At 36.1% G+C, this 25,294-nt stretch overlaps 1 protein-coding gene across 4 annotated transcripts in view; it reads left to right on the plus strand.

Annotated features, from left to right (window-relative positions):
- The window catches only part of ARL6 (ADP ribosylation factor like GTPase 6), a 40,484-nt gene extending 17,602 nt beyond the window's left edge, over positions 1–22,882 (plus strand). For 2 of the 4 annotated variants that reach the window (XM_044940679.2, XM_044940674.2), the window contains exons 6-9: positions 10,422–10,551; positions 14,406–14,461; positions 14,591–14,603; positions 20,189–22,882. In XM_044940679.2, coding sequence (XP_044796614.1) covers positions 10,422–10,551; positions 14,406–14,461; positions 14,591–14,603; positions 20,189–20,222 — 233 coding nt within the window. In that variant the 3' untranslated portion in view covers positions 20,223–22,882. The remainder of the gene's footprint in view (positions 1–10,421; positions 10,552–14,405; positions 14,462–14,590; positions 14,604–20,188) is intronic. The other 2 variants (XM_006074551.4, XM_006074552.4) reach the window with 2 other exon arrangements.
- Positions 22,883–25,294: the final 2,412 nt, after the last annotated feature.

Genomic DNA, 25,294 nt, shown 5'->3' on the forward strand with positions numbered 1-25,294 from the left:
CAAGAGTCTTCTCCAACACCACAGTTCAAAAACATCAATTCTTCAGCACTCAGCTTTCTTCACAGTCCAACTCTCACATCCATACTTGACCACTGAAAAAACCATAGCTTTGACTAGACAGACCTTTGTTAGCAAAGTAATGTCTCTGCTTTTGAATATGCTATCTAGGTTGGTCATAACTTGCCTTCCAAGGAGTAAGTGTCTTTTAATTTCATGGCTGCAGTCACCATCTGCAGTGATTTTGGAGCCCCCAAAAATAAAGTCTGACACTGTTTCCACTGTTTCCCCATCTATTTTCCATGAAGTGATGGGACCAGATGCCATGATCTTCGTTTTCTGAATGTTGAGCTTTAAGCCAACTTTTTCACTCTCCACTTTCACTTTCATCAGGAGGCTTTGTAGTTCCTCTTCACTTTCTGCCATAAGGGTGGTGTCATCTGCATATCTGAGGTTATTGATATTTCTCCCAGCAATCTTGATTCCAGCTTGTGCTTCTTCCAGCCCAGTGTTTCTCATGATGCACTCTGCATATAAGTTAAATAAACAGGGTGACAGTATACAGCCTTGACGTACTCCTTTTCCTATTTGAAACCAGTCTGTTGTCCCATGTCCAGTTCTAAGTGTTGCTTCCTGACCTACATATAGGTTTCTCAAGGGGCAGGTCAGGTGGTCTGGTATTCCCATCTCTTTCAGAATTTTCCACAGTTTATTGTGATCCACACAATCAAAGGCTTTGGCATAGTCAATAAAGCAGAAATAGATGTTTTTCTGGAACTCTCTTGCTTTTTCGATGATCCAGCAGATGTTGGCAATTTGATCTCTGGTTCCTCTGCCTTTTCTAAAACCAGCTTGAACATCTGGAAGTTCATGGTTCACGTATTGCTGAAGCCTGGCTTGGAGAATTTTGAGCATTACTTTACTAGTGTGTGAGATGAGTGCAGTTGTGCGGTAGTTTGAGCATTCTTTGGTATTGCCTTTCTTTGGGATTAAAATGAAAACTGACCTTTCCAGTCCCGTGGGCACTGCTGAGTTTTCCAAATTTGCTGGCATATTGAGTGCAGCACTTTCACAGCATCATCTTTCAGGATTTGAAATAGCTCAACTGGAATTCCATCACCTCCACTATCTTTGTTCGTAGTGATGCTTTCTAAGGCCCACTTGACTTCACATTCCAGGATGTCTGGCTGTAGGTGAGTGATCACTCCATCATGATTATCTTGGTCGTGAAGATCTTTTTTGTACAGTTCTTCTGTGTATTCTTGCCACCTCTTCTTAATTATCTTCTGCTTCTGTTAGTCCCATACCATTTCTGTCCTTATCGAGCCCATAGTATACAGTTCTGTAATTTTGACAAATGCATATATTCATTTAACTGTTCTTGTCTATACACTCCCAGACGAAAAACAGAACATTTTCATCACCCTGTAAGTTCTTTCATGCCCCTTTCCAATCAGCACCCCTACAAGGGGCCGGAAGAGCTACTAATCTGATTTCAATCTCCAAAATTTTGCCTTTTTTTGCAATTTCATATAAATGGTGGGGAAAGGTACATACATTTTTGTGCCTAGGTTTTTATATTCAATGTAATGTTTTGGGGAATCGCCCATGTTGATGTATGTATCACTTGTGTACTCCTTTTATTTGCTTTGTAAGATTTTATTATATGACTAACACAGTTTGTTTATCCAGTGTTTAGTAATTGATACCTAAACTGTTCCTAGTTTAGGGCAATTATGAATAAAGTTGGTGTGAACATTTTTTGAAATATAATTGACATATAATTTTATATCAGTTTCAGGTATTCAACATAGTGATTTGATATTTGTATATACAGTTAGCCTTTGAACAACTGGGATTTGAACTGCACAGGTCTACTTACGTGTGGTTTTTTTTTCAAATAATGCCACAGTAGTAGTACTGCTGTTGCTCCTGCTGCTAAGTCGCTTCAGTCATGTCCAGCTCTGTGCGACCCCACAGACGGCAGCCCACCAGGCTCTGCCGTCCCTGGGATTCTCCAGGCAGGAACACTGGAGTGGGTTGCGATTTCCTTCTCCAATGCATGAAAGTGAAAAGTGAAAGTGAAGTTGCTCAGTCGTGTCCGACTCTTAGCAATCCCATGGACTGCAGCCCACCAGGCTCCTCCGTCCATGGGATTTTCCAGGCAAGAGTACTGGAGTGGGGTGCCATCGCCTTCTCCGACAGTAGTACTATATGATCCAAAGTTGACTGAATCTACAAATGTGAAACCGCAGATACAGAGGGCCAGCCATGAAGTTAGTCACAGATTTTTGAATGTGCAGAGGTCAGAAATCACCCCCACATTTTGCAAAGGTCAACTGTACTGTAAAATGATCACCACAAGTCTAGTTAACATCCTTCAGGACACATAGAAAAATTTTTTTTTCATGTGATGAGAACTTTTAAGATATATTCTTATCAACCTTCAAATACCCAATACAGTATTACTAACTGTAGTCACCATGGTGTACATTACATCTCATAAATTATTTCATTACTGAAAGTTTGAACTTTTTGACCCCTTTCATCCATTTCAAGCTGTCTCCACTCCAGCAACAACCAATTTCTTCTCTGCATCCATTAGTTTGTTTTCTGTAGATTTTTTTTGTCTTCTTTAGCTTTCACATGTGAGATCATATGGTATTTGTCTTTTTCTGACTTATTTCACTTAGCATAATGGATTTCATTTTGTCATTTTCTATCTTGTAATGGCCTCTCTTGATTTTGTATTAGGGCTTTAGAGACCTCATAAAATGACTTGAAGAGCAGTTACTCCTCTTTTTATTATTTTTTTTTTATGTTTTGGATTTGTTAAGAATTGGTATTATTTCTTAAGCATTAAATAAAATCTAATGAAGCCATCTGGTTCAGGATTTTGTGTGTATGTTGGAAGCATGAACTATAAATTCAGTTTCTTTAAATGAGGTAGGGCTATTAAAGTTCTGTATTTGTTCTTGGGTCACTTCTAGTAATATATAACCAAATCTGTTAATTTGTTAATTTATATAAGTTGTGAAATTTATTGGCATAAAATTGTATCATCCTCTCATTATCCTTTTAATGTCTTTAAGACCTGTATGATATACATATCTTCTTTCATTTCTAATACTGGTAATTTATGTTTCCTCCCTTTTTTATTGCTCCATCTTTTAGAGAGTTTATATGGTTTTACTAATTTTCCTAGAAAAACTTTTAACTTTGGTAGTTTCCTCTGCGGATGTGTCTTTTTCAGATTTCATTAATTTCTGCTCTTTTTTTATTACAAATTTTTGTTTTTATTTTGAACTTCCTGTATTTAAATTGAATTTCATTTTCTCTTTATCTTTTTCAGATCGAAGTAGAAATTGTTGATTTTATATATTTATTTTTTATAAAGCATTTTATATCTAGCTTTTATAATAAAAGCATTTAAAGCAATACATATTTCCTTAGGATTTAACTATCTCACAAATTCTGATATATTTCTTTATTATTTGTCTCAAAGTATTTTCTAACTTACCTTGTAAGTTGGTCTTTGATGGTTGGATTATTTAGTAGTGTATTATTTAATTTCCCAAATATTTGGAATTTTCTAGGCCTCTTTTTGTTATTGATTTCTAATTTAATTCTATTTGATCAAATAACCTATTTCAAAGATTTTCATTCTTAGAAATATATGGCCTAACACATATGGTTGAGCATGGTGAATGTTCCATCTGCAATTCCATAGAATGTGTATCTTGCTGTACTTGGGTGAAGAATTCTGTAAATATCAGTTGATAGTGTTATTCACATCTTCCATATCCTTTATTGTGGTAGAGTTGATGTACAGTATCGTATAAGTTTTGCATGTACAAAATAATGATCCACAGTTTTTTAAGTTGTGTCCATTTATACTAAATACAAAATATTGCCTGTATTCCCTGTGTTATACAATATATTCTTGTAGCTTATTTATTTTATACATAGTAGTTTGTTCCTCTTAATCCTCTACCCCTAACTTCTCTTCCACCCTTCCCTCTCCCAAGTGGTAACCACTAGTTTACTACCTATGTCTGTGAGTCTGTTTCTTTTTTTGTTAACATTCAAAAGCTCGTTGTATTTTTTTAGATTTTAATTATAAGTGATGTCATACACTGCTGAGTTTTCCAAATTTGCTGGCATATTGAGTGCAGCACTTTCACAGCATCATCTTTCAGGATTTGGAATAGCTCAACTGGAATTCCATCACATCCACTAGCTTTGTTCATAGTGATGCTTTCTAAGGCCCACTTGACTTCACATTCCAGGATGTCTGGCTCTAGGTCAGTGATCACACCATTGTGATTATCTGGGTCGTGAAGATCTTTTTTGTACAGTTCTTCTGTGTATTCTTGCCATCTCTTCTTAATATCTTCTGCTTCTGTTAGGTCCATCCCATTTCTGTCCTTTATCGAGCCCATCTTTGCATGAAATGTTCCTTTGGTATCTCTGATTTTCTTGCAGAGATCCCTAGTCTTTCCCATTCTGTTGTTTTCCTCTATTTCTTTGCATTGATCGCTGAAGAAGGCTTTCTTATCTCTTCTTGCTATTCATTGGAACTCTGCATTCCGATGTTTATATCTTTCCTTTTCTCCTTTGCTTTTCACTTCTCTTCTTTTCACAGCTATTTGTAAGGCCTCCCCAGACAGCCATTTTGCTTTTTTGCATTTCTTTTCCTTGGGAATGGTCTTGATCCCTGTCTCCTGTACAATGTCACGAAACTCATTCCATAGTTCATCAGGCACTCTGTCTATCAGATCTAGGCCCTTAAATCTATTTCTCACTTCCACTGTATAATCATAAGGGATTTGACTTAGGTCATACCTGAATGGTCTAGTAGTTTTCCCTAGTTTCTTCAATTTAAGTCTGAATTTGGCAATAAGGAGTTCATGGTCTGAGCCACAGTCAGCTCCTGGTCTTGTTTTTGCTGACTGTATAGAGCTTCTCCATCTTTGGCTGCAAAGAATATAATCAGTCTGATTTTGGTGTTGACCATCTGGTGATGTCCATGTGTAGAGTCTTCTCTTGTGTTGTTGGAAGAGGGTGTTTGTTATGACCAGTGCATTTTCTTGGCAAAACTCTCAGTCTTTGCCCTGCTTCATTCCGTATTCCAAGGCCAAATTTGCCTGTTACTCCAGGTGTTTCTTGACTTCCTACTTTTGCATTCCAGTCCCCTATAATGAAAAGGACATCTTTTTTGGGTGTTAGTTTTAAAAGGTCTTGTAGGTGTTCATAGAAGCGTTCAACTTCAGCTTCTTCAGCATTACTGGTTGGGGCATAGGCTTGGATTACTGTGGTATTGAATGGTTTGCCTTGGAAACGAACAGAGATCATTCTGTCATTTTTGAGATTGCATCCAAGTACTGCATTTCGGACTTTTTTGTTGACCATGATGGCCACTCCATTTCTTCTGAGGGATTCCTGCCCGCAGTAGTAGATATAATGGTCATCTGAGTTAAATTCACGCATTCCAGTCCATTTCAGTTCACTGATTCCTAAAATGTCGACATTCACTCTTGCCATCTCTTGTTTGACCACTTCGAATTTGCCTTGATTCATGGACCTAACATTCCAGGTTCCTATGCAATATTGCTCTTTACAGCATCGGACCTTGCTTCTATCACCAGTCACATCCACATCTGGGTATTCTTTTTGCTTTGGCTCCATCCCTTCATTCTTTCTGGAGTTATTTCTCCACTGATCTCCAGTAGCATATTGGGCACCTACTGACCTGGGGAGTTTCTCTTTCAGTATCCTATCATTATGCCTTTTCATACTGTTCATGGGGTTCTCAAGGCAAGAATACTGAAGTGGTTTGCCATTCCCTTCTCCAGTGGACCACATTCTGTCAGATCTCTCCACCATGACCCGCCCGTCTTGGGTTGCCCCACGGGCATGGCTTAGTTTCATTGAGTTAGACAAGGCTGTGGTCCTAGTGTGATTAGATTGACTAGTTTTCTGTGAGTATGGTTTCAGTGTGTTTGCCCTCTGATGCCCTCTTGCAACACCTACCATCTTACTTGGGTTTCTCTTACCTTGGGCGTGGGGTATCTCTTCATGGCTGCTCCAGCAAAGCGCAGCCATTGCTCCTTACCTTGGAGGAGGGATGTGTCCTCACCGCCGCCCTTCCTGACCTTCAACGTGGGATAGCTCCCATAGGCCTTCCTGTGCCCACGCAGAAAACTCAGCAGTGGCCACAAGACTGGAAAAGGTCAGTTTTCATTGCAATCTCAAAGAAAGGCAATGCCAAAGAATGCTCAAACTACCACACAATTGCACTCATCTCACACGCTAGTAAAGTAATGCTCAAAATTCTCCAAGCCACGCTTCAGCAATATGTGAACCGTGAACTTCCCGATGTTCAAGGTGGTTTTAGAAAAGGCAGAGGAACCAGAGATCAAATTGCCAGCATCCGCTGGATCATGGAAAAAGCAAGAGAGTTCCAGAAAAACATCTATTTCTGCTTTATTGACTATGCCAAAGCCATTGACTGTGTGGATCACAATAAACTGTGGAAAATTCTGAAAGAGCTGGGAATACCAGACCACCTGATCTGCCTCTTGAGAAATTTGTATGCAGGTCAGGAAGCAACAGTTAGAACTGGACATGGAACAACAGACTGGTTCCAAATAGGAAAAGGAGTTCATCAAGGCTGTATATTGTCACCCTGTTTATTTAACTTATATGCAGAGTACATCATGAGAAACGCTGGACTGGAAGAAACACAAGCTGGAATCAAGATTGCTGGGAGAAATATCAATAACCTCAGATATGCAGATGACACCACCCTTATGGCAGAAAGTGAAGAGGAACTAAAAAGCCTCTTGATGAAAGTGAAAGTGGAGAGTGAAAAAGTTGGCTTAAAACTCAACATTCAGAAAACAAAGATCATGGCATCCGGTCCCATCACTTCATGGTAAATAGATGGGGAAACAGTGGAAACAGTGTCAGACTGTATTTTTCTGGGCTCCAAAATCACTACAGATGGTTACTGCAGCCATGAAATTAAAAGATGCTTACTCCTTGGAAGGAAAGTTATGACCAACCTAGATAGCATATTCAAAAGCAGAGACATTACTTTGCCAACAAAAGTCCGTCTAGTCAAGGCTATGGTTTTTCCTGTGGTCATTTATGGATGTGAGAGTTGGACTGTGAAGAAGGCTGAGCACCGAAGAATTGATGCTTTTGAACTGTGGTGTTGGAGAAGACTCCTGAGAGTCCCTTGGACTGCAAGGAGATCCAACCAGTCCATTCTAAAGGAGATCAGCCCTGGGATTTCTTTGGAAGGAATGATGCTAAAGCTGAAACTCCAGTACTTTGGCCACCTCATGGAAAGAGTTGACTCATTGGAAAAGACTCTGATGCTGGGAGGGATGGGGGCAAGAGGAGAAGGGGACGACAGAGGATGAGATGGCTGGATGGCATCACTGACTCGATGGACATGAGTTGCAGTGAACTCCGGGAGTTGGTGATGGACAGGGAGTCCTGGTGTGCTGTGATTCATGGGGTTGCAAAGAGTCGGACACGACTGAGCTACTGATCTGATTTGATCTGATGTCATACAATATTTGTCTTTCTCTGTATGGCTTATTTTATCCAGCATACCACCCTCCAAGTCCATCTATGTTGTTACAAATGGTAATATTTAATTCTTTTTTATGAATGAGTAGTATACCATTGTATGTATGTACCACATCTTTATCCATTCATCTGCTAAGTACACTTAAGTTGCTTTTATTTATTTTTTTTAGGTTGCTTTTATATCTTAGCAGTTTTAAATAATGCTGCTGTGAACATTAGGGTGCTTATATCATTTCAAATTATTATTTTTTTATTTTATAAATACCTAACAGTAAAATTGCTGACTCACATGGTAGTTATATTTTTAGTTTTCTGCTGCTGCTGCTGCTAAGATGCTTCAGTCATGTCCGACTCTGTGCGACCCCATAGACGGGGGCCCACCAGGCTCCCCCGTCCCTGGGATTCTCCAGGCAAGAACACTGGAGTGGGTTGCCATTTCCTTCTCCAATGCGTGGAAGTGAAAAGTGAAAGTGAAGTCACTCAGTCGTGTCTTGACTGTTAGCGACCCCATGGACTGCAGCCTACCAGGCTCCTCTGTCCATGGGATTTTCCAGGCAAGAGTACTGGAGTGGGTTGCCATTGCCTTCTCCAGAAACCTCAGTTCTGTTTTCCATAGTAGCTGCACCAATTTCCATTCAACCTAAGAGTGTACAAGTGTTCAATTTTCTGTGCATCCACACCAATATTTATTGTGTTCTTTTGGACCATAGCCATTCTGACAGACAGATGTAAGGTGATATTTCTTGGCAATTTTAATTTGCATTTTTAGTATATATCTATTAAATTGATCTAACTGTGTGGATCACAATAAACTGTGGAAAATTCTGAAAGAGATGGGAATACCAGACCACCTGACCTGCCTCTTGAGAAACCAAAATGCAGGTCAGGAAGCAACACTTAGAACTGGATATGGAACAACAGACTGGTTCCAAATAGGAAAAGAAGTACGTCAAGGCTGTATATTGTCACCCTGCTTGTTTAACTTAAATGCAGAGTACATCATGAGAAACGCTGGACTGGGAGAAACACAAGCTGGAATCAAGATTGCCAGGAGAAATATCAATAACCTCAGGTATCCAGATGACACCACCTGTATGGCAGAAAGTCAAGAGGAGCTAAAAATCCTCTTGATGAAAGTAGAAGAGGAAAGTGAAAAAGTTGGCTTAAAGCTCAACATTCAGAAAATGAAGATCATGGCATCTGGTCCCATCACTTCATGGGAAATAGATGGGGAAACAGTGGAAACAGTGTCAGACTTTATTTTTGGGGCTCCAAAATCACTGCATATGGTGACTGCAGCCATGAAATTAAAAGACGCTTACTCCTTGGAAGGAAAGTTATGACTAACCTAGATAGCATATTCAAAAGCAGAGACATTACTTTGCTAACAAAGGTCCATTAGTCAGGCTATGGTTTTTCCAGTGGTCATGTACGGATGTGAGAGCTGGACTGTGAAAAAAGCTGAGTTCTGAAGAATTGATGCTTTTGAACTGTGGTGTTGGAGAAGACTCTTGAGAGTCCCTTGGACTGCATGAAGGTCCAACCAGTCCATTCTAAAGGAGATCAGTCCTGGGTGTTCATTGGAAGGACTGATGCTGAAGCTGAAACTCCAGTATTTTGGCCACCTCATGCGAAGAGTTGACTCATTGGAAAAGACTGTGATACTGGGAGGGATTGCGGGCAGGAGGAGAAGGGGATGACAGAGGATGAGATGGCTGGATGGCATCACCAACTCAATGGATATGAGTTTGGGTAAACTCCAGGAGTTGGTGATGGACAGGGAGGCCTGGCATGCTGTTCATGGGGTCACAAAGAGTCGGACATGACTTAGCTACTGAACTGAATTGAACTGAATGTGTCTTTTAAGGCTGCTGTTTCCTTATTGACTTTTTATGTTTATGATCTGTCCTTTGATGGAAGGGGGAAGTTAAAGACCCCTTACTATTATTGTGTTGCTGTCAATTTCTTCATCTGTTAATATTTGCCTTATATATTTAACCTCTCCTATGTTGGGTACATACATATTTACAACTGTCTTTATCTGCTTGAATTGATCCCATGAGCACTGTCCTTTAATGTCCTTCTTTGCCTCTTTTTACAGTTTTGTTTTAAAGTCTCTTTTGTTGATATATGCATTGCTGCCCCACCATTTTTTTCATTTCCATTTGCATGAAATATCTTTTTCCATCCTCTCACTTTTGGTTTGTTTCTTTGTATTTGAAGTGAATCTCTTATAGGCAATCTATGTATTGGTCTTTTTAAAAAAATCCATTCAGCCACCCTATGTCTTTTGACTAGTCCATTTACATTCTTATCCTCCTTCTATAATATTTCTGTTTGAAGTTTTCTTCGTGTTGACAGTAAAAATGAAACAAAATGTTTGACTCTTTGCTAGGTGCTGTTCAGTAACTGTTTAATGAGCCCGCCACTCCCACCCTCATCCATCTTTGGTTTACACTTCCAACAAGAGGGCAGATAATCTTACTTGCCTTGTAGCTCAGCTGGTAAATACTCCACCTGCAATGAGGGAAACTTGGGTTCAATCCCTGGGTTGGGAAGATCCCCTGGAGAAGGGAAAAGCTATCCACTCCAGTATTGTGGCCTGTGGAATTCCATGGACAGCACAGATAACCTTAGGAAGAAGTGTATTTTAAATTCTAGTATCACTTAAATATATGCTTGACAGTATATGCCTTTAAATGTTTATGTATGTGTGATATGGGAAGAAATGATTGGAAGACAATTTAGTGGATTTCAGTTTTAAGGATTTTGGAGAAGATAAAAAGCTAGAAGTGTGATGATAGTCTTATTTTCTCTTTTAGATATTAAGCACCGTCGAATACCAATCTTATTCTTTGCAAACAAAATGGATCTTAGAGATGCATTGACATCTGTAAAAGTATCTCAGTTGCTGTGTTTAGAGGACATCAAAGATAAACCATGGCATATTTGGTAAAGTCTTTTATTTACATTTCATTTTATCATTCTGAAAAAATCTTCAACTTCAGGGTTTTTTTTACAAGCTCACTGTATAAGTGACTTAACATGGCAGGATGAAAGGTAAAGATTTTATGTTTTATAAAATTGTAGTGTTGCAGGTATTCAGTAATATATTAGTGTTAAAACCTTTTCAAATCTTTTCAGGGATAGAAAAACTAAAACAACTCTTTAAAAGAATTAACCAATCTGCTTACTTACCCAGCTTCAACCACACTAATTTCTTTGTGCACGTTGAATCAACCAACCACAGTTGCATCTCAAGGCATTTGCACTTTCCCTTTGTCTGAATCATTCTTTAAAACAATTTTCCTGCTTACTATTGTACTTTCTTTAAGAAAGAGACCTCTCTTGATAATTTTCTGAAATATTACTATACATTACCCCCATCTCTTGTGTTTTTTTTTCTTACTTTGCTTTATTCGTCTATTGCCATATGACCTCTTCTTTTTTTTAATTTTCTCTTGTATAGTCTGTCTTCCTAAACTAGTTCATTAGTACCATGAGACCTGGGATTTCATTGATTTTTTTCACTCTGTAACCCCCAGAATAGTAACAGTGCCTGTTTAGTAGGTACCTACTCATAGGTACTTAGGAGATATACACAATAAATACTTCTTGATATGAATAAACAGAATATAAAAATCTGTCTTATTTGGACATACTGTAAAACTGAACTCTTAAATAATTAGAGTCTGATATTATTATCTTTTTTCTTTTTTTGGAAAGCAGTTTCTTACTAATATATTTAATTCCAGTATGTTTTTCTGCCAAAATATTCTGATGAGGATAACCAGAAGTTATATATTAGATAGTATTTTAATGCCTACTGCTACCTTATGTTACCCTATGAGGGCTTCCCTGATAGCTCAGTTGGTAAAGAATCTGCCTGCAGTGCAGGAGACCCAGGTTCGATTCCTGGGTCGGAAAGATCCCCTGGAGAAGGAAATGGCAACCCACTCCAGTATTCTTGCCTGGAGAATCCCATGGGCAGAGGAGCCTGACAGGCTACAGTCCATGGGGTCACAAGAGTCGGACATGACTTAGTGACTACACCACCACCTTGTGTTACATTAAGCTTCCCTCTGTTGACCCCCGCCCCCACCTCTCCCTGGCCCCCACCTTCTCCTCTATAGAGAGAGGCTGAACACAGAGGCAAAGAAATCTAGGAAAGAAGGAAGTGATAGAACTCAAAGGAAAACTTTAAGAGCTAACCATGGTGCTGAAAGAGTAATACTATAGCACTTGAGAAATCCTTTGAAATTTTTCAGTACCTAAGGCCACATATGAGTAAAACCCTCCTTACTTTGGAAATCAGAGGAAAAGTCAGTGTTTACTAAATTATTCTTGAGTTGGAATTTGAGGTTCTGTGGTATTTTGTTGGTAAAGAAAGGAGGGAGTTGGTGTAGAGAACTATCTTAAGATAGAACCTTTCTATTTTTGTAAATCATGCTTAAAATGATAATATCTAAAGTAGAATAATTTAATTTTTGCCCTAAGTGTGCTGACTACATTAATGGAAAGTACAACATTCAAAATACGGATCAATTCTAATTAGTAAAAGATATAGTTTTCCTCTTAATTTTGAAGTAGAAATTAATTTTGCAAATGGTAAATGTCTTTCTCCTTAATAATTAGCTGTTGAATTCTATTAGGTTTATTTGTTTAATTGTGACACCTTAACTTTTTTTAGTAAGAGAAAAAAATATCTGATGCTATAAGGATATGGACAGAACATATTGCCAGTTTCTTCATTTTCTGTACAACTTGTAGAAGAATGTTAAGTTTTTCTTTTAAGTTTGTCTAAAATTTTGACTTCTTAATTCAAACTGGACATCTAAGTTCCAATTAGTGTTTCACTTGTTAAGGTTTTTATTTGAACTAAAAATAAATTTCTCCTTTAATTTTGAAGAAGAAAAGTAATGCTGAGTGGTGCAAAGATAAAATATTGCATCTCTCTTGCCTTAGGTACAAATAAATTTGGGTACTAAAGGAGAGATTATAGAGAAGTATAGTCTGGACATTTTTTTTGGTTTATTTTTGACCATTTTACTAAACATATAATCAACTCTGATTTTCAAGTCTGATTCTGTTTTAATTCTTCCCATGTGTTCTTTGACTAAGTCCCTAGAGTGATATATGTTTGTATTTGCATTTTTACTATCTTGAGAGGGAGACAGATAATAAAAACATCAGTTGGGAGGGTGAAAAAAAAAGTAGAATAGTAAGAGAAAGAATAATGAATGTGGTCTCCCTCTGAGATATAATTGAAGTCAAGAAGCAATTCACACAAAGGTTTGGAGGAATAACTTTTCCAGATAGAGAGGCCAGTAAGTGAAAAGGCTCTTGGATGAGAATGTGCCTGATGTTGTCTGGAAACAGCAAGAAGTCCTTGCTGGCTGGAACAGAGAGGTAGGGGGAAATTGTAGATGAGGCCCCTGAGAAATAACCAGGGGCTATGTCACATAGTGCCTTGCAGAAAATGGTGAAAACTCTAGCTTTTATTCCAGTTATGAGTCTTATGATTTATTTGAAAGGAAAGGTAGAATTTAAATATTTGGGAATTATTAGGAAAGATGCAAGATTTAAGGGTTTCTTCATGGCACTGTGCTCTTATGTGGTACTAGAAGTTTGTGATAAAAGTCAATATGTTGATCATTCTTGATATAAGTATTTCAGTTAGTGATGTTTTGCTGTTAATAAAGGTAATCCATAGTTTGCTTTGAATAATTGCATATCTCATGATATTTGTTTCTGCCTTCCTATTTTAAAATAATTCTATAAGTCATGTTCTTGGTCCAGTAAATAATTCCTTGAAAGTAATTTCTCTTTTGATTAGAATCAAATTAACTGTTTTAAGATAATTTAGTACATTTTAAAATCATGCTTCAGCATACTAAAAGCAATCTTAATCATACAGAATATCTAATTATGTATACTAATTGTTATTAGATAATTATATCAGTAACATGAGAAACTGTCAATCTGAGTCTTAGAAAAAGATTATTTCATACTCAAAAAATCCTCTACATTTTATTGTTTTAGTTTATATAATTTAATTTTTATTATTTATAAAATACTGTCACAGTAAGGATTTAGGCTTACTTACTTTCAAGAATGGAATGACAGTGAAAAGACTCTGTATTCAATGTTTTATATGCATATCTCAAATATTTCATTCTTATAATAATCACATGAGGCCAGTGGTAATATTCCCCCGTTTTACAGAAGCAAAAGCTGAAGACCAAAGAGTTAAACAACCTATCGAGGTTTGTAAAATCAAGAAATATAAAACTATGGTTGACTTCTACTGGGATTTTTTTATTTTACCAGTTTACCAGAGTTACAGTTACAGATTTATACCTTTTAGATATCAATTTTCATTTCAAATAAAGTCACTCCATCCTGTGGCTAAATTACAACCCAAGTAAAGCATTTCTAATAAATAAATGCTATTGAATCATTGGGGCTGGTAGGGGAAAGTAGGATGGTGTGCTCTATAATCCCACTACTGAGAGACTAACTCAAAGCATATGTTTTGTTAATGCCAGTCCAAGTAATAGTCCTAGAATAGTAAGATTTTAATGATATATTTTTACAAATGTCCATGTAAATTAATGAATAGTTTTCTCATGTCTTGATCCTAAGCACTCAGACTTGTATATCCTATGTATATTCAGTTTCAGTACTTAACCAGTTTTGCTCAGATATGTTATTAAATATATTAATTTGCCATATGGCAAAATTGTAATTATTTATTCTTACAGTTTTTTGATGAAATGGATATTTTTCCGTTGGTTTTATTTCAGTGCTAGTGATGCCATAAAAGGAGAAGGATTGCAAGAAGGTGTAGACTGGCTTCAAGGTACATCATAAAAAACTGCATCTTCAGCCTTTATTTTCTTTCCAGTCACATTTTCTGTCCTTTTTTACATTTTATTTTTATTATATCACTGCCTTTTTCCCTCTTGTTTCCATCTATTTCTGCTATCAGAAAATACAATACAGTAAGTATCCAATACCTTGCTCCATTTACTTCAATTACATTTTTATAAAGGATTTATTTAAAAACTACTTATATCAATATACATGACAACTCTAGAATATAATTTTAATTTATAGCAATAAGTTTCTGTCAGACCTAGTAATAGAAGCACATTTGAATTTTGGGATAAATTTTAGACCTGCTGTCAATAAAAATCTTTGTGGCATGTGTCTTTCAAGAGTCATGCTGTACTCCACATATAGCTCCATTTATACATGGCATGTTTCTACAAATTTTAGTACTCATATTTAGTACTGTATATACTGGTATTCTATTAGTGTTTCTGTATATCACAGTTCTATATGTTATTCATCAAAATAGCTATCATGGTACAAGCTTACTATACCAGGGATTAAATTAAGATCTATCATTTTCCCTAAGGTTACGTTATCTACAAGACACAGGAAAGGCTTGAAGCACAGTGACCCACACAGAGAAATAAAACGTGAATGTGCATGAAACCAAGTTCTATAAGTCCTTCTTATTATAGGACCCTGAAGGTCAGGCAAAAAAAATTTCCATTTTTGAGCAGGACAGTGGATGAGTTCTTTTAGGAACCTCCCTGCCCTGAATAAGGGTAAATAATGAGATTAACTTGTTAATCCATGAGCTGTGGCCTTGTGGCTATAAATTTAATTTCTTCTACACATTCTTTTTATTTGAGCTATATGTGATTTTTTTTTCTCTACTGTATGTCATGGTGGGTCTAAGAGTAGCCTACTTACATACATAGAGACATAATATTTCTTTAGTTCAAAGTACTATAAATGTATATCTAATAAATATTTGTGTTATTAGTAAAATGTGTTCTAGCTAACTGCACAGACTGCTGTATTTTTGTTTCCCTCTTTTGTGTTTATATAGTCATCATGCCATTTACCATTACACTGCAAAGAACCTTCTAGTTACATTTTACAATTAAGTGAAACTTAACTGAGAACCTCTAAAAGTTCTCAGAATCACTAGTGGGATTTTTCTTTGAACACAACAATTTAGTTTTTCAGGCTGTGTAAAGAAGTGATCAAAGTGACCATTTTATGGGACTGATTCCACATAAAACAAATAGATTACAAAGGAACATTCTAGAGAAGACACTAGAAACATATTGTCAACCTTTATTTCTTATTTTAAGTACTTATTATTTATTGCTCACAGCAGAGATATAGTGTGAATGGAAACCCACAGTTGTTCATAATAAAAAATACAAAGCACAGTACTTAATTGAAAATAAGTGATGGTCATCTGGATTTTAAATTGTACATCTTTTTATTTTGTCTGTAACAATAAGGCCACTAGGTGTCAGGAGTGATCCAACATCACAATTCCACTTGCCAACTCTAATTTTTGTCATTGACTTTTCTGATCCATTATCTTTGTATCTTAACTCCCAAATCTGTATAAGAAGGATACATTATTGAAAAAAAAAGTTGTGCCCTTGTGTTGCCATATTATTTTATGTAAACTTTACAATTCTCTGCAAGGTAAGTAGTAGTATCCCCATTTTATGTGGGCGGCATGATGTAGAAGTAAAAAACACTTGGACTTCTGAGTCTGTCAGATATATTCCACTACTTGTTAATTATTAACTAATGTCTTTATATTATACAGATAATTTTCCTCATCTTTAAAATTAAAAAATAAAATATCTAAAATTGCCATACAGATTAAATGAAATGCTCTATATTAAAGTGCCTAGCTTAAGAAAGCACTCAAAAAATGTTCAGTTTATCTATCCTTTTATGTAACTTCTCTGTTTAACAGAAAAGGAAACTTAGTATGCAGATTTAAAACTATATCAGTTTGGTTTTGAGTAGGCGATCCTTTATTCATAATTTCTATGTTATAGTAAATAGTTTATATTTTTGATGCTCCTGTCTTTGGATTTGAAAACAGGTAAAAACCTACCTTGCAAAATAAGTAGCAGTAAATTTAGGAGACTAGTCTGTGCCTCTTCTTGCTAACTTACTATCAAGAAGTTTTTCTGTAAATCTTTGAAAGATGTTCTGAACTTAAATCTCTTCATTTTCCTTGCAAAATTCTGAAATTTCCTAACATCATAAACAATAAGGCCCTGGTTCGTTTTGGATCAATTTAATTTTATTATTTTAAATTTAAGGTTGAAAAACTGAGGATAAAGTATTAAATGACAAATTTTGTGCCATGATTCTATTCTCTTTTGGAGGGATTGTCAATTACGGCCCAAAGACAAGAATCCATAAGTAGACTATTAAGTATTTTTTAAAACCACCAGAGAATATATAGAAACTATCACAGAAGTGTAAGTTGTTTTCTAGCTCCGAAACTTAAATATTTATGAGAAAACAAAGCATTGTCCCACATGACTCATGAAACTTATTCACTGAGTCACTTTATCTTATGGGAAAAGTTTATAATGCTTCCAGTTTTTATATAAGAATTTTATAAACTAGGAACATTCCATTGAAAAGCCAAGGATTGGACACACACTTAGTTTCATCCCCTCTTCACATCTCACTAAGAGTGAAGAGACTGAGGACAAAAAGAATGGGAGTGACAAAAATGGTAACCAAATTTTGAAGCCAAATATGTGATGAATGTTGAATAACTTAACAGACTTGAAAGAGTGAAATTCTAAGCTAGCAGTGGAAAAAGCTGGAAACCATCCTAATTCACATTGCAGATCTCTTCAAAGGCTCAGGAATTGATGGAAATTAGAAATAAGGATGAGGTGAGACCGAAAGGAAATGCACAGGTATACATCCATGCCCGAGAAGAAGATTGAAGGTTCATTCTTTGCAGAGAGTCGCATAGTATCTCTGGAGTGGAGAGCACTGAGCACAACTGTGTGTTGGAATGCTAAACTGAAAATGAGGAGTAAATGAAAGTTTCATATTGAAGATTATAACCATGTTCTGCTTTCTCCTGATTCTCCTAGAAGACACTGGCAATAGGTAGAAGATAGAAAGCCAGCTTTGAGGAGTCAGACCAGCTAAGAGAAAAGATCTAAAGGTGTTAAACATTAGAAATTCTCAAGGAAATGGCCTAGCTATACACTAGGATGAAGATTACTTTTGACAAGCCTCACACATGTAACGAAATTCCAGTCAACTTTATAGTGTTCACTTATACATATGAGAAGATAGCAAAGTATTGCCAAGTATTTGAAGACAAAACATTAGGAATTATGGAGCAAAAGAAAAAGTTTAGAAAAAGACTATTTAGGGAGAATGTTTCAAAACACTATTCGAGTAGCCTCAAAGAGATAAAAGAATGTATTACTTTCATGATTATGACAAGAATACTAATTGAAAAAGAATATGAGTTCTTGGAAAATAATAATAGAATAGTAGAAATGGTTGGATGACATCACCAACTCAATGGATATGAGTTTGAGCAAGTTCTAGGAGATGGTGAAGGACAGGGAAACCTGGCATGCTGCAGTCCATGGGGTCGCAAAACGTCGACATGACTGAGCGACTGAACAACAAGTAGAAATGGAAAACTCAATCAAAAGAAGATAAAATAGAGACATTCTCTAAGAAAGTACGAAAAAGACAATGGGGGGAGAAAAGATAAAGTAAGGAGTCATTTATGAGGCCCAAAATCCTAGTAAGAATTTCTGAAAGAGAACAAAGAAAATAGTGGAAAGTCATCAAATCATAAAACATTATTTTCCAGAACTGAATGAGGAGTTTTTAGTTATAACACCCCTTTAGAGCCCAAGGCGGTGGATGAAAATATTCCCACACCAAAGTGCATCATTAAAATCAACACTGAAGATGGTGGAAAATTCACCATATTTCCTGAGAAGAAAATAAGAGATTTCATTGGCAGATTTCCTTAGATAAGAAAACAAAGTAGCATCAGACTTCTCACCAGCAACACTTGGAAGCAGTGCCTGGAAAAATCTAAGGAGAAAATAATATTCTCAGGCAGTATTACTGTAGAGAATTAAGACATCTTCAGCCACGTAAAGTCTCAAGAGTTCACTTTCTATACAGTTTATTAATACTAAAGTAGCCACAGAGGTATACTTGTCAAAAACAAAGGAATAAAGCAAGAAGAAAAATAAGGTACCATGAAATAAGGGGAATCTGCACAAGAAAGTTGGGAAGGAACCCCTAGGATGATAATAAGAGATCCTAGAGTAATAATGAAAGATCTCATATGAAAATACATGGACGATCATGGAGAACAGCTGGGTCAGATTAAAGAGTCTGCACAAGACTATGATGGAGAGTTCTTCAAGAAAGTGAAGATCGACCAGGTTTATGCCTCATACTAGTAAAGCCTGAAACGGTGTGAGAGTAGTGGATTGAGTATAATGTTAGTTACATTAAAAAAAAAGGCAGGGTTGGGGGATGAAAAGCAATTATTCACTGCAGGGAAAGCAAAATATAGTAGAAGAAAGGAAAAAACTGAAGTTTATCCCTTGTCCCAGCTGTGAGTAGCATTCACATAAAACATTACTGTTTTAGGAAATTGGGAGTATTGGAAGCATCATGAGGGTGGCAGAAGATGGTGTCCAAATGTGTGAGAACTGAAGCCCTGTGTTACATTGCATTCAAGAAGTAATGAGAAAAGCATATTATTTAGAGATACAGAGGTAATCACCTAAAAAGGAGTTGGAAGTAGTTGCCTGTGAAGGGAGAAAGAAGGGATGAGGCAAGGGACTGAATTTTTAATACAAGCCTCGTAGAACTAGTTGACTAATTGGGTGCATGTACAGTGATAGAAAAACTATAGGGGTACTCTTTCTGCCCCCTTCTGATGCCTATGTCAGAAGCTTTCTCTATCTCCTTTATACTTTAATAAAACTTTATTACACAAAAGCTCTGAGCGATCAAGCCTCATCTCTGGCCCCAGATTGAATTCTTCTCCTCCAGGGGCCAAGAATCCCGGTGTCTTCGCGTGATTCAACAACAACCTTTCACCACCTTGGGGGAATTCTTTACCCTCTCTCAGTGTCTATGCTGAGAGTTTTGTACTTTCCTCCTCTCTAATAAATCCTACTCACTTACTACCATTCATGGATTCCATTCTTCCGGGCTCCATGGACAAGATCTCAGATTCCCTTCTCACCCCAGCCTTAGAACAATTGACATGAATACTGGTCTGTTGAGCCATTAACAGCCCAAGTGTTGGGAAAAGGAAAAAGAAAAAAAATACCCTGAGGCAGAACTGATTTGAAGAAAGGCAGATTCCTAAGCAAATACATAGTTTTATTAACATAGCTTAAGAAAAACATTTCCATAAGAAAAATCACACTGGTTAGCTCAAGGTTTGAGAATAGTTAAGTTCAGGTGGAACCAGGCATTCTCAACAGAAAAGGGAAAAATGTCTGCCACTTGCAGTTTAATTCCTCCTGCTGCCTGGGGACCTCTGGCCTCCCTACAGAGGCTGTTAACAAAAAAAAAAAGAAAAACTATAATACGAATTGTGCTTTTAAAAAAAAGCAGTTGTATGCATGAGTTTCTACCTATTGTTATAGATTTGTCTTTGATTGCTTTAGAAAGTAGATTTTGCCCTGTAGAGACTAATAATTTTTTGTTTGGTTTTTGTTATCAGATCAGATCCAGTCTGTGAAGACATGAAAAAATAGTATTTGGAAACCTCAACAGTTTTCAGTTGAAGAAATATATATTAAGGCAAACTGAATACTTTACATATTTTAAAGGTGTCTTTACATGTAAGAATACTTTATAATCTTCTATTTGCATTTATGGACTCTTAATGAGGTTTTTAAGAAGATAGGACTTCAGGTATGCTAATCTGGCCATTAATTATATCAAAACTAAATTTTCCCTCCGAAGAGTTCCCTCCCTAGATTTATCAACTTCTTGGTAAAGGTCTACATTTGATTGTAATTAGAATGTTTATAAAGTCAGAGTTATCTCAGTACCCCATCATGATTAATGATATCTTTAATGCATTTTATTTTTTAATTGTCAAAAAATATAGTTTATGATATGACTTTGTAGTATGATGTGCTTGTGAAAAAGAACTTTAAATATTTATAAGGGTCCCTGGGTAAATTAATATATATCAAAGCTTTACTATATGTCACCATCAACATAACCTAAAATGTAATGTACCAACTAGTGTGCTTTGTATGCCAAAAAGAATAATGCTGTGTTAACATGGTATTTGGTGTTTTACTGTCAAACATTTGCAAATTATCTGAGACCAAGTTAAACAGAATTCATTTATTCAGTGAATACATATGAAATATCTCTGTATCTATACTAGTTTGGCATTGTCCTAGGCAATGGTGATATAAGGTAAATAAAACATGTTGCTTATCCTCAGAGAACTTAAAAGATAATGAGGGAAAATTTGAGCATCTTTTCTTACATAGTGTCTAATTTATTTCATTGGCTGAATGAAAATATTGCATTTTAAGATGAATTATTACAGTTGATTTTTTTCTTTCTTCCTTTAAATTGTGTCCAGTTTACTGTGGTACTTTGTTAAAATAGACTGTGACTCATCAACTATGATTTTCTTGTGCATGAACTGCTGCAAAAATGTTTTTTAGAATTTTAAACATACTTCTGCCATCTACTGTTTGCAGATTGTGTTGCTTCTCACAACTTAGAGACTACTTGAAATTGTAAACACTAAAGAGAAGCATTTGTTTTTAATCAATCACTGGGGAACTGTGGATAAAGCAGTGGTGTAAATCCTGAAAAATATTCCATATAAAGGAAAACTGTAATATACAGTACGTAGCATCTTAAATATCCTTAGCTGTGAAAATGAAAGAAACAGAAGGCAAAAGGTAAGTGAGTAACAAAGGTGTATTACAGTGACTACAGTAGTGGCATGTTTCAGAGATTTGAATACAATCATTTTAAAACTATAGTAAAAATTCTATAATCCAGTTTGTCTTAGTCGAGAAGTCCCAGTGATTTGAAATTTGGCAAATTGAAAATTACCCAGACTATTCCAGTGATCCAGCATTTTAGCTAGCTTGCCAACTTCTCATAAATGGTTTTGATGAGGATACAAGGTGAGTCTCATTAATCTAGAGTTGCTTTAAATATAAAAAAGATGTGAAGATGAAAACACTGCAATTCAACAAAAAAACTGTTATGCTATAACTATTTTAGGAGGATGGAAAAAGTGGTCGTGTAAGAGAATTCAAATCCTTACCTACCATAAGGTAACAATAATAATAGCTATCATTGTATTTTGAGCAAAATATTATTACACGTATGGTATTTTGCATCATATCAACCTGACAATAACCTTATGTAGTAGATTCTAGTATTTGTTTTATAGACAAGGAAAGGACCTAAAAATGTTATTTGTTTAAGGTCACAGAGCTAGTAAATGGTGGTTCTGGGATTCAGAACAAAACAATCTGTTTAAAATAGATGATTCAAGAGCTAAGAGTAATACTGATTTTAGAAATATAGAGATACCTGCCATAAGAATAGCTAAAAGGATAGAAAAATCTTCTCTGGGGTGGGAGACTAGGATGGGTGTGGAGGAGGTCAGGGACAAGGGACTACTGCTTTATTTATTTATTTTTGCTTTTTGTTTGTTTTAAGTCTGTTTAACACTTCAAATTTTAAACTGGGCAGAAATGACTATGATAAGAATAATTCTTAAGACTATGTTAATACTGAGCTAATTAGTATTCCACAAACGACAGTAGTTCATACCTATGCAAATACATAGAAGAGGGTACTGACTGTTTGCTTTGTTTCCATAATCTCCAAATCTAGTTTATAAGCATCCACTTGTACTCTATTTTCATTTAAAGATTATGTAGAAGCAAGTTGGGCTTTAGTGGTCACAGCATGCCATATAAGTGTATATACACTGAGGGTATTGCATTTGTATTTAACATATTATGCAATTAAAATGTATTTAGGCTAAAGCAAGGTTTTTTTATGTTTAGACATCATTGTGTTACAAAAATTAATTCATTATGCTCTATATTTCAATATGACTCCTCATAAAATGTTGAAAAGTTAGCCTATTGTATATTTTGCATTTAAATGTTTATACTGTGGACCTATTCAGCCTGTGCCTTATAAATCACAAAAGAGCTGAGTTGTGTATATTTTTCATTTGTAGGTTGTCTGCTAAAAATTATGAATTATCTTCTGATTATTTATTTTTTTCCTTTGAAATTTTCAGCCCACCATGTTGTAATTTCTATAAATATATGCAGTTACCCTTGAGAAAACTTAAGGCAAATACATCCTGCATGTAACTCTGGTACATTAAAATACTGTGCATTTTAACTGACTCGGTGCATATTTTCTGCTTTCTGATTATTCCTTGTATGTTGTTGTTCAGTTGCTAAGTGGTGCCTGACTCTTTTCGACCCCATGGACTGCAGCATGCCAGGCTTCTGTGTCCTTCACTGTCTCCTGGAATTTGCTCAAACTCATGTCCTTTGAGTCGGAGATGCCATCTAACTGTCTCATCCTCTGCCGCCCCCTTCTTTTCTTACCCTCAGTCTTTCCTAGCATCGGGTTCTTTTCTAATGAGTCAGCTCCTCGCATCAGTTGGTCAAAGTATTGGAGCTTCATATCTTCAGCATCCGTCCTTCCAATGAATATTCAGGGTTGATTTCCTTTAGGATTGACTGGTTTGATCTTACTGTCCAAAGGACTCTCAGGTGTCTTCTCCAACACCACAGTTCAAAAGCAGTGATTCTTCAGTGTTTAGCCTTCTTTATGGTCCACCTCTCACATCCATACAGGACTACAGGGAAACCCATAGTTTGACTCTACGGACCTTTGTCAGCAAAGTAGTCTCTGCTTTTTAATATGCTGTCTAGGTTTATCACAGTTTTTCTTCCAAAGAGCAAGTGTCTTTTAATTTCATTCTTTCTGTTAGTTAAAAACTAAACCAAATATTAAATGTTCACTTAAGTGGATGTTCAAATAGATTTATACATTTCTATGACTGGCAGGAAATACTTTGAGAAATGATTATTGTGTTTGATTAAATGTTTCAAGTAACTTAGTTATTACATTGTATGGTGAATCTTTCTCATTAAGGATATTCCTTCTGGGGTTTTCAAGGAATTGCCTCAGGACCATTACTGACTCTTCTGTTTGATCATTTGATTTTAATGCCACACATGGCTGCTTCATGGACACATAGTATTAAGCTTTTTTTCTGGTGATTTGGAATGAACCAAAAAGAACAAATTAAATTCTTCTCCAAATTTCAATTCAGTATGTGATGCTAGAAGTCATAGAGGAACAGTAGGAACTTTGAAAATAAAATTTGGTTAGAAATATAGTAGTAATAATAAACATTTTATATGTTTTTTATATTTTATTGTGTGCCAGGCACTAAGCACTTTACATATACATATTAATTCATATTTAATCCTAGTAACAACTCTATAAGGTAAATGCATTTACTTCTATTATGTAGATCACAGATGAACAAACTACTGTTCTATTTTTGTATGGCCCTTGAGCTAATAATGGTTTTACATATTTTTTAAATGTAAATTTTACACTTACATTTTTAAAGAGTTTTTTATTTAAGGAGCAACATATTTTTTATTTAAGAAGCAAAATTTTATGTTTTGTGACCCGCAAAACATAAAAATATTTACTGTCTGGGGCTTTGCATAAAATCTTTGTCGACCCCTATTGTAGATGATGAAGGTGAGGCAGAGGAAGTTAAGTAGCTTGCCTATGATTCCACTGCAAATAAACAGAGGACTCCACATTTTGAATCTAAATTGTCCCCATAATTTGTGTTCTTAATCTCTGCAAGCCTTCTCAGAAAGCTAAAAATCATTCTAAAATGAAATGAAGCAACTTAAAATTACTTCTTTTTTAAAAGAATTATTTTTGGCTGTGCTGGGTGCTGCGCTTGGGCTTTCTGTAGTTGTGGTGTGTGGGCTTCTCACTACAGCAGCTTCACTTGCTGCAGAGCATGGGCTGTAGACCTTGCTGGCTTCAGTGATTGTGAGGCTTGTGCTTAGTTGCCCCTCGTGTTCTCTGCCTTGGCAAGCATATTCTCAACCACTGGACCACCAGGGAAGTCCTACTTCTTTCTTAAATAATTATACTAAAGGTGAACAATTAGATTCAAATGGCTGAAAAGTAATGCCCTTTTTAAATTTTTAAGTTAATTATTTGTTGTTTATCAGCCAGCAGATTCTTTACCACTGGACCACCAGAGAAGTCCTGAAAGTGATGCTCTTTGAAACCCCTCTGTGGCCCCCCCACCAGTTATATTGATGTCCTGATCCTCTGAAGTCTTTTTTTCCTTCCTTTTCTTTAAAAGGGTGGCAAATAGATGGGGCAAATTCTGAAATATCAGGCATGTTAAAGTTGCAAAGTTTAATCACACAGATTATCCCCAAGCGTCTAATTTGGACTTGTAGATTTCTCAAGTTTACCAACATTTTGAGGTAAATGATAACTAGTGGAACCTGGCAAGTCCGTGGGGTCACACAGTTGGACACTACTGAACAACCTTCACTTCATGTATTAAAATATTAATGAGATAGAGTTATGTTTCCAATTAAGGGTAATCATTAATGTTGGAGTTAAAGCCAATTTCACCTTTAAGCTCTATTTTCTTAGGCTCAGTGTAGTGTGTGTGCATGTGTATGTATCAGAATGCATATCTTAAGGTCATAGGAAGCTCTCAGGTCACCACAGCAGTGATCATTAACTTTTT

This window comes from Bubalus bubalis, chromosome 1 (assembly GCF_019923935.1).
Source record: "Bubalus bubalis isolate 160015118507 breed Murrah chromosome 1, NDDB_SH_1, whole genome shotgun sequence".
NCBI classification, from domain to species: domain Eukaryota; kingdom Metazoa; phylum Chordata; class Mammalia; order Artiodactyla; family Bovidae; genus Bubalus; species Bubalus bubalis.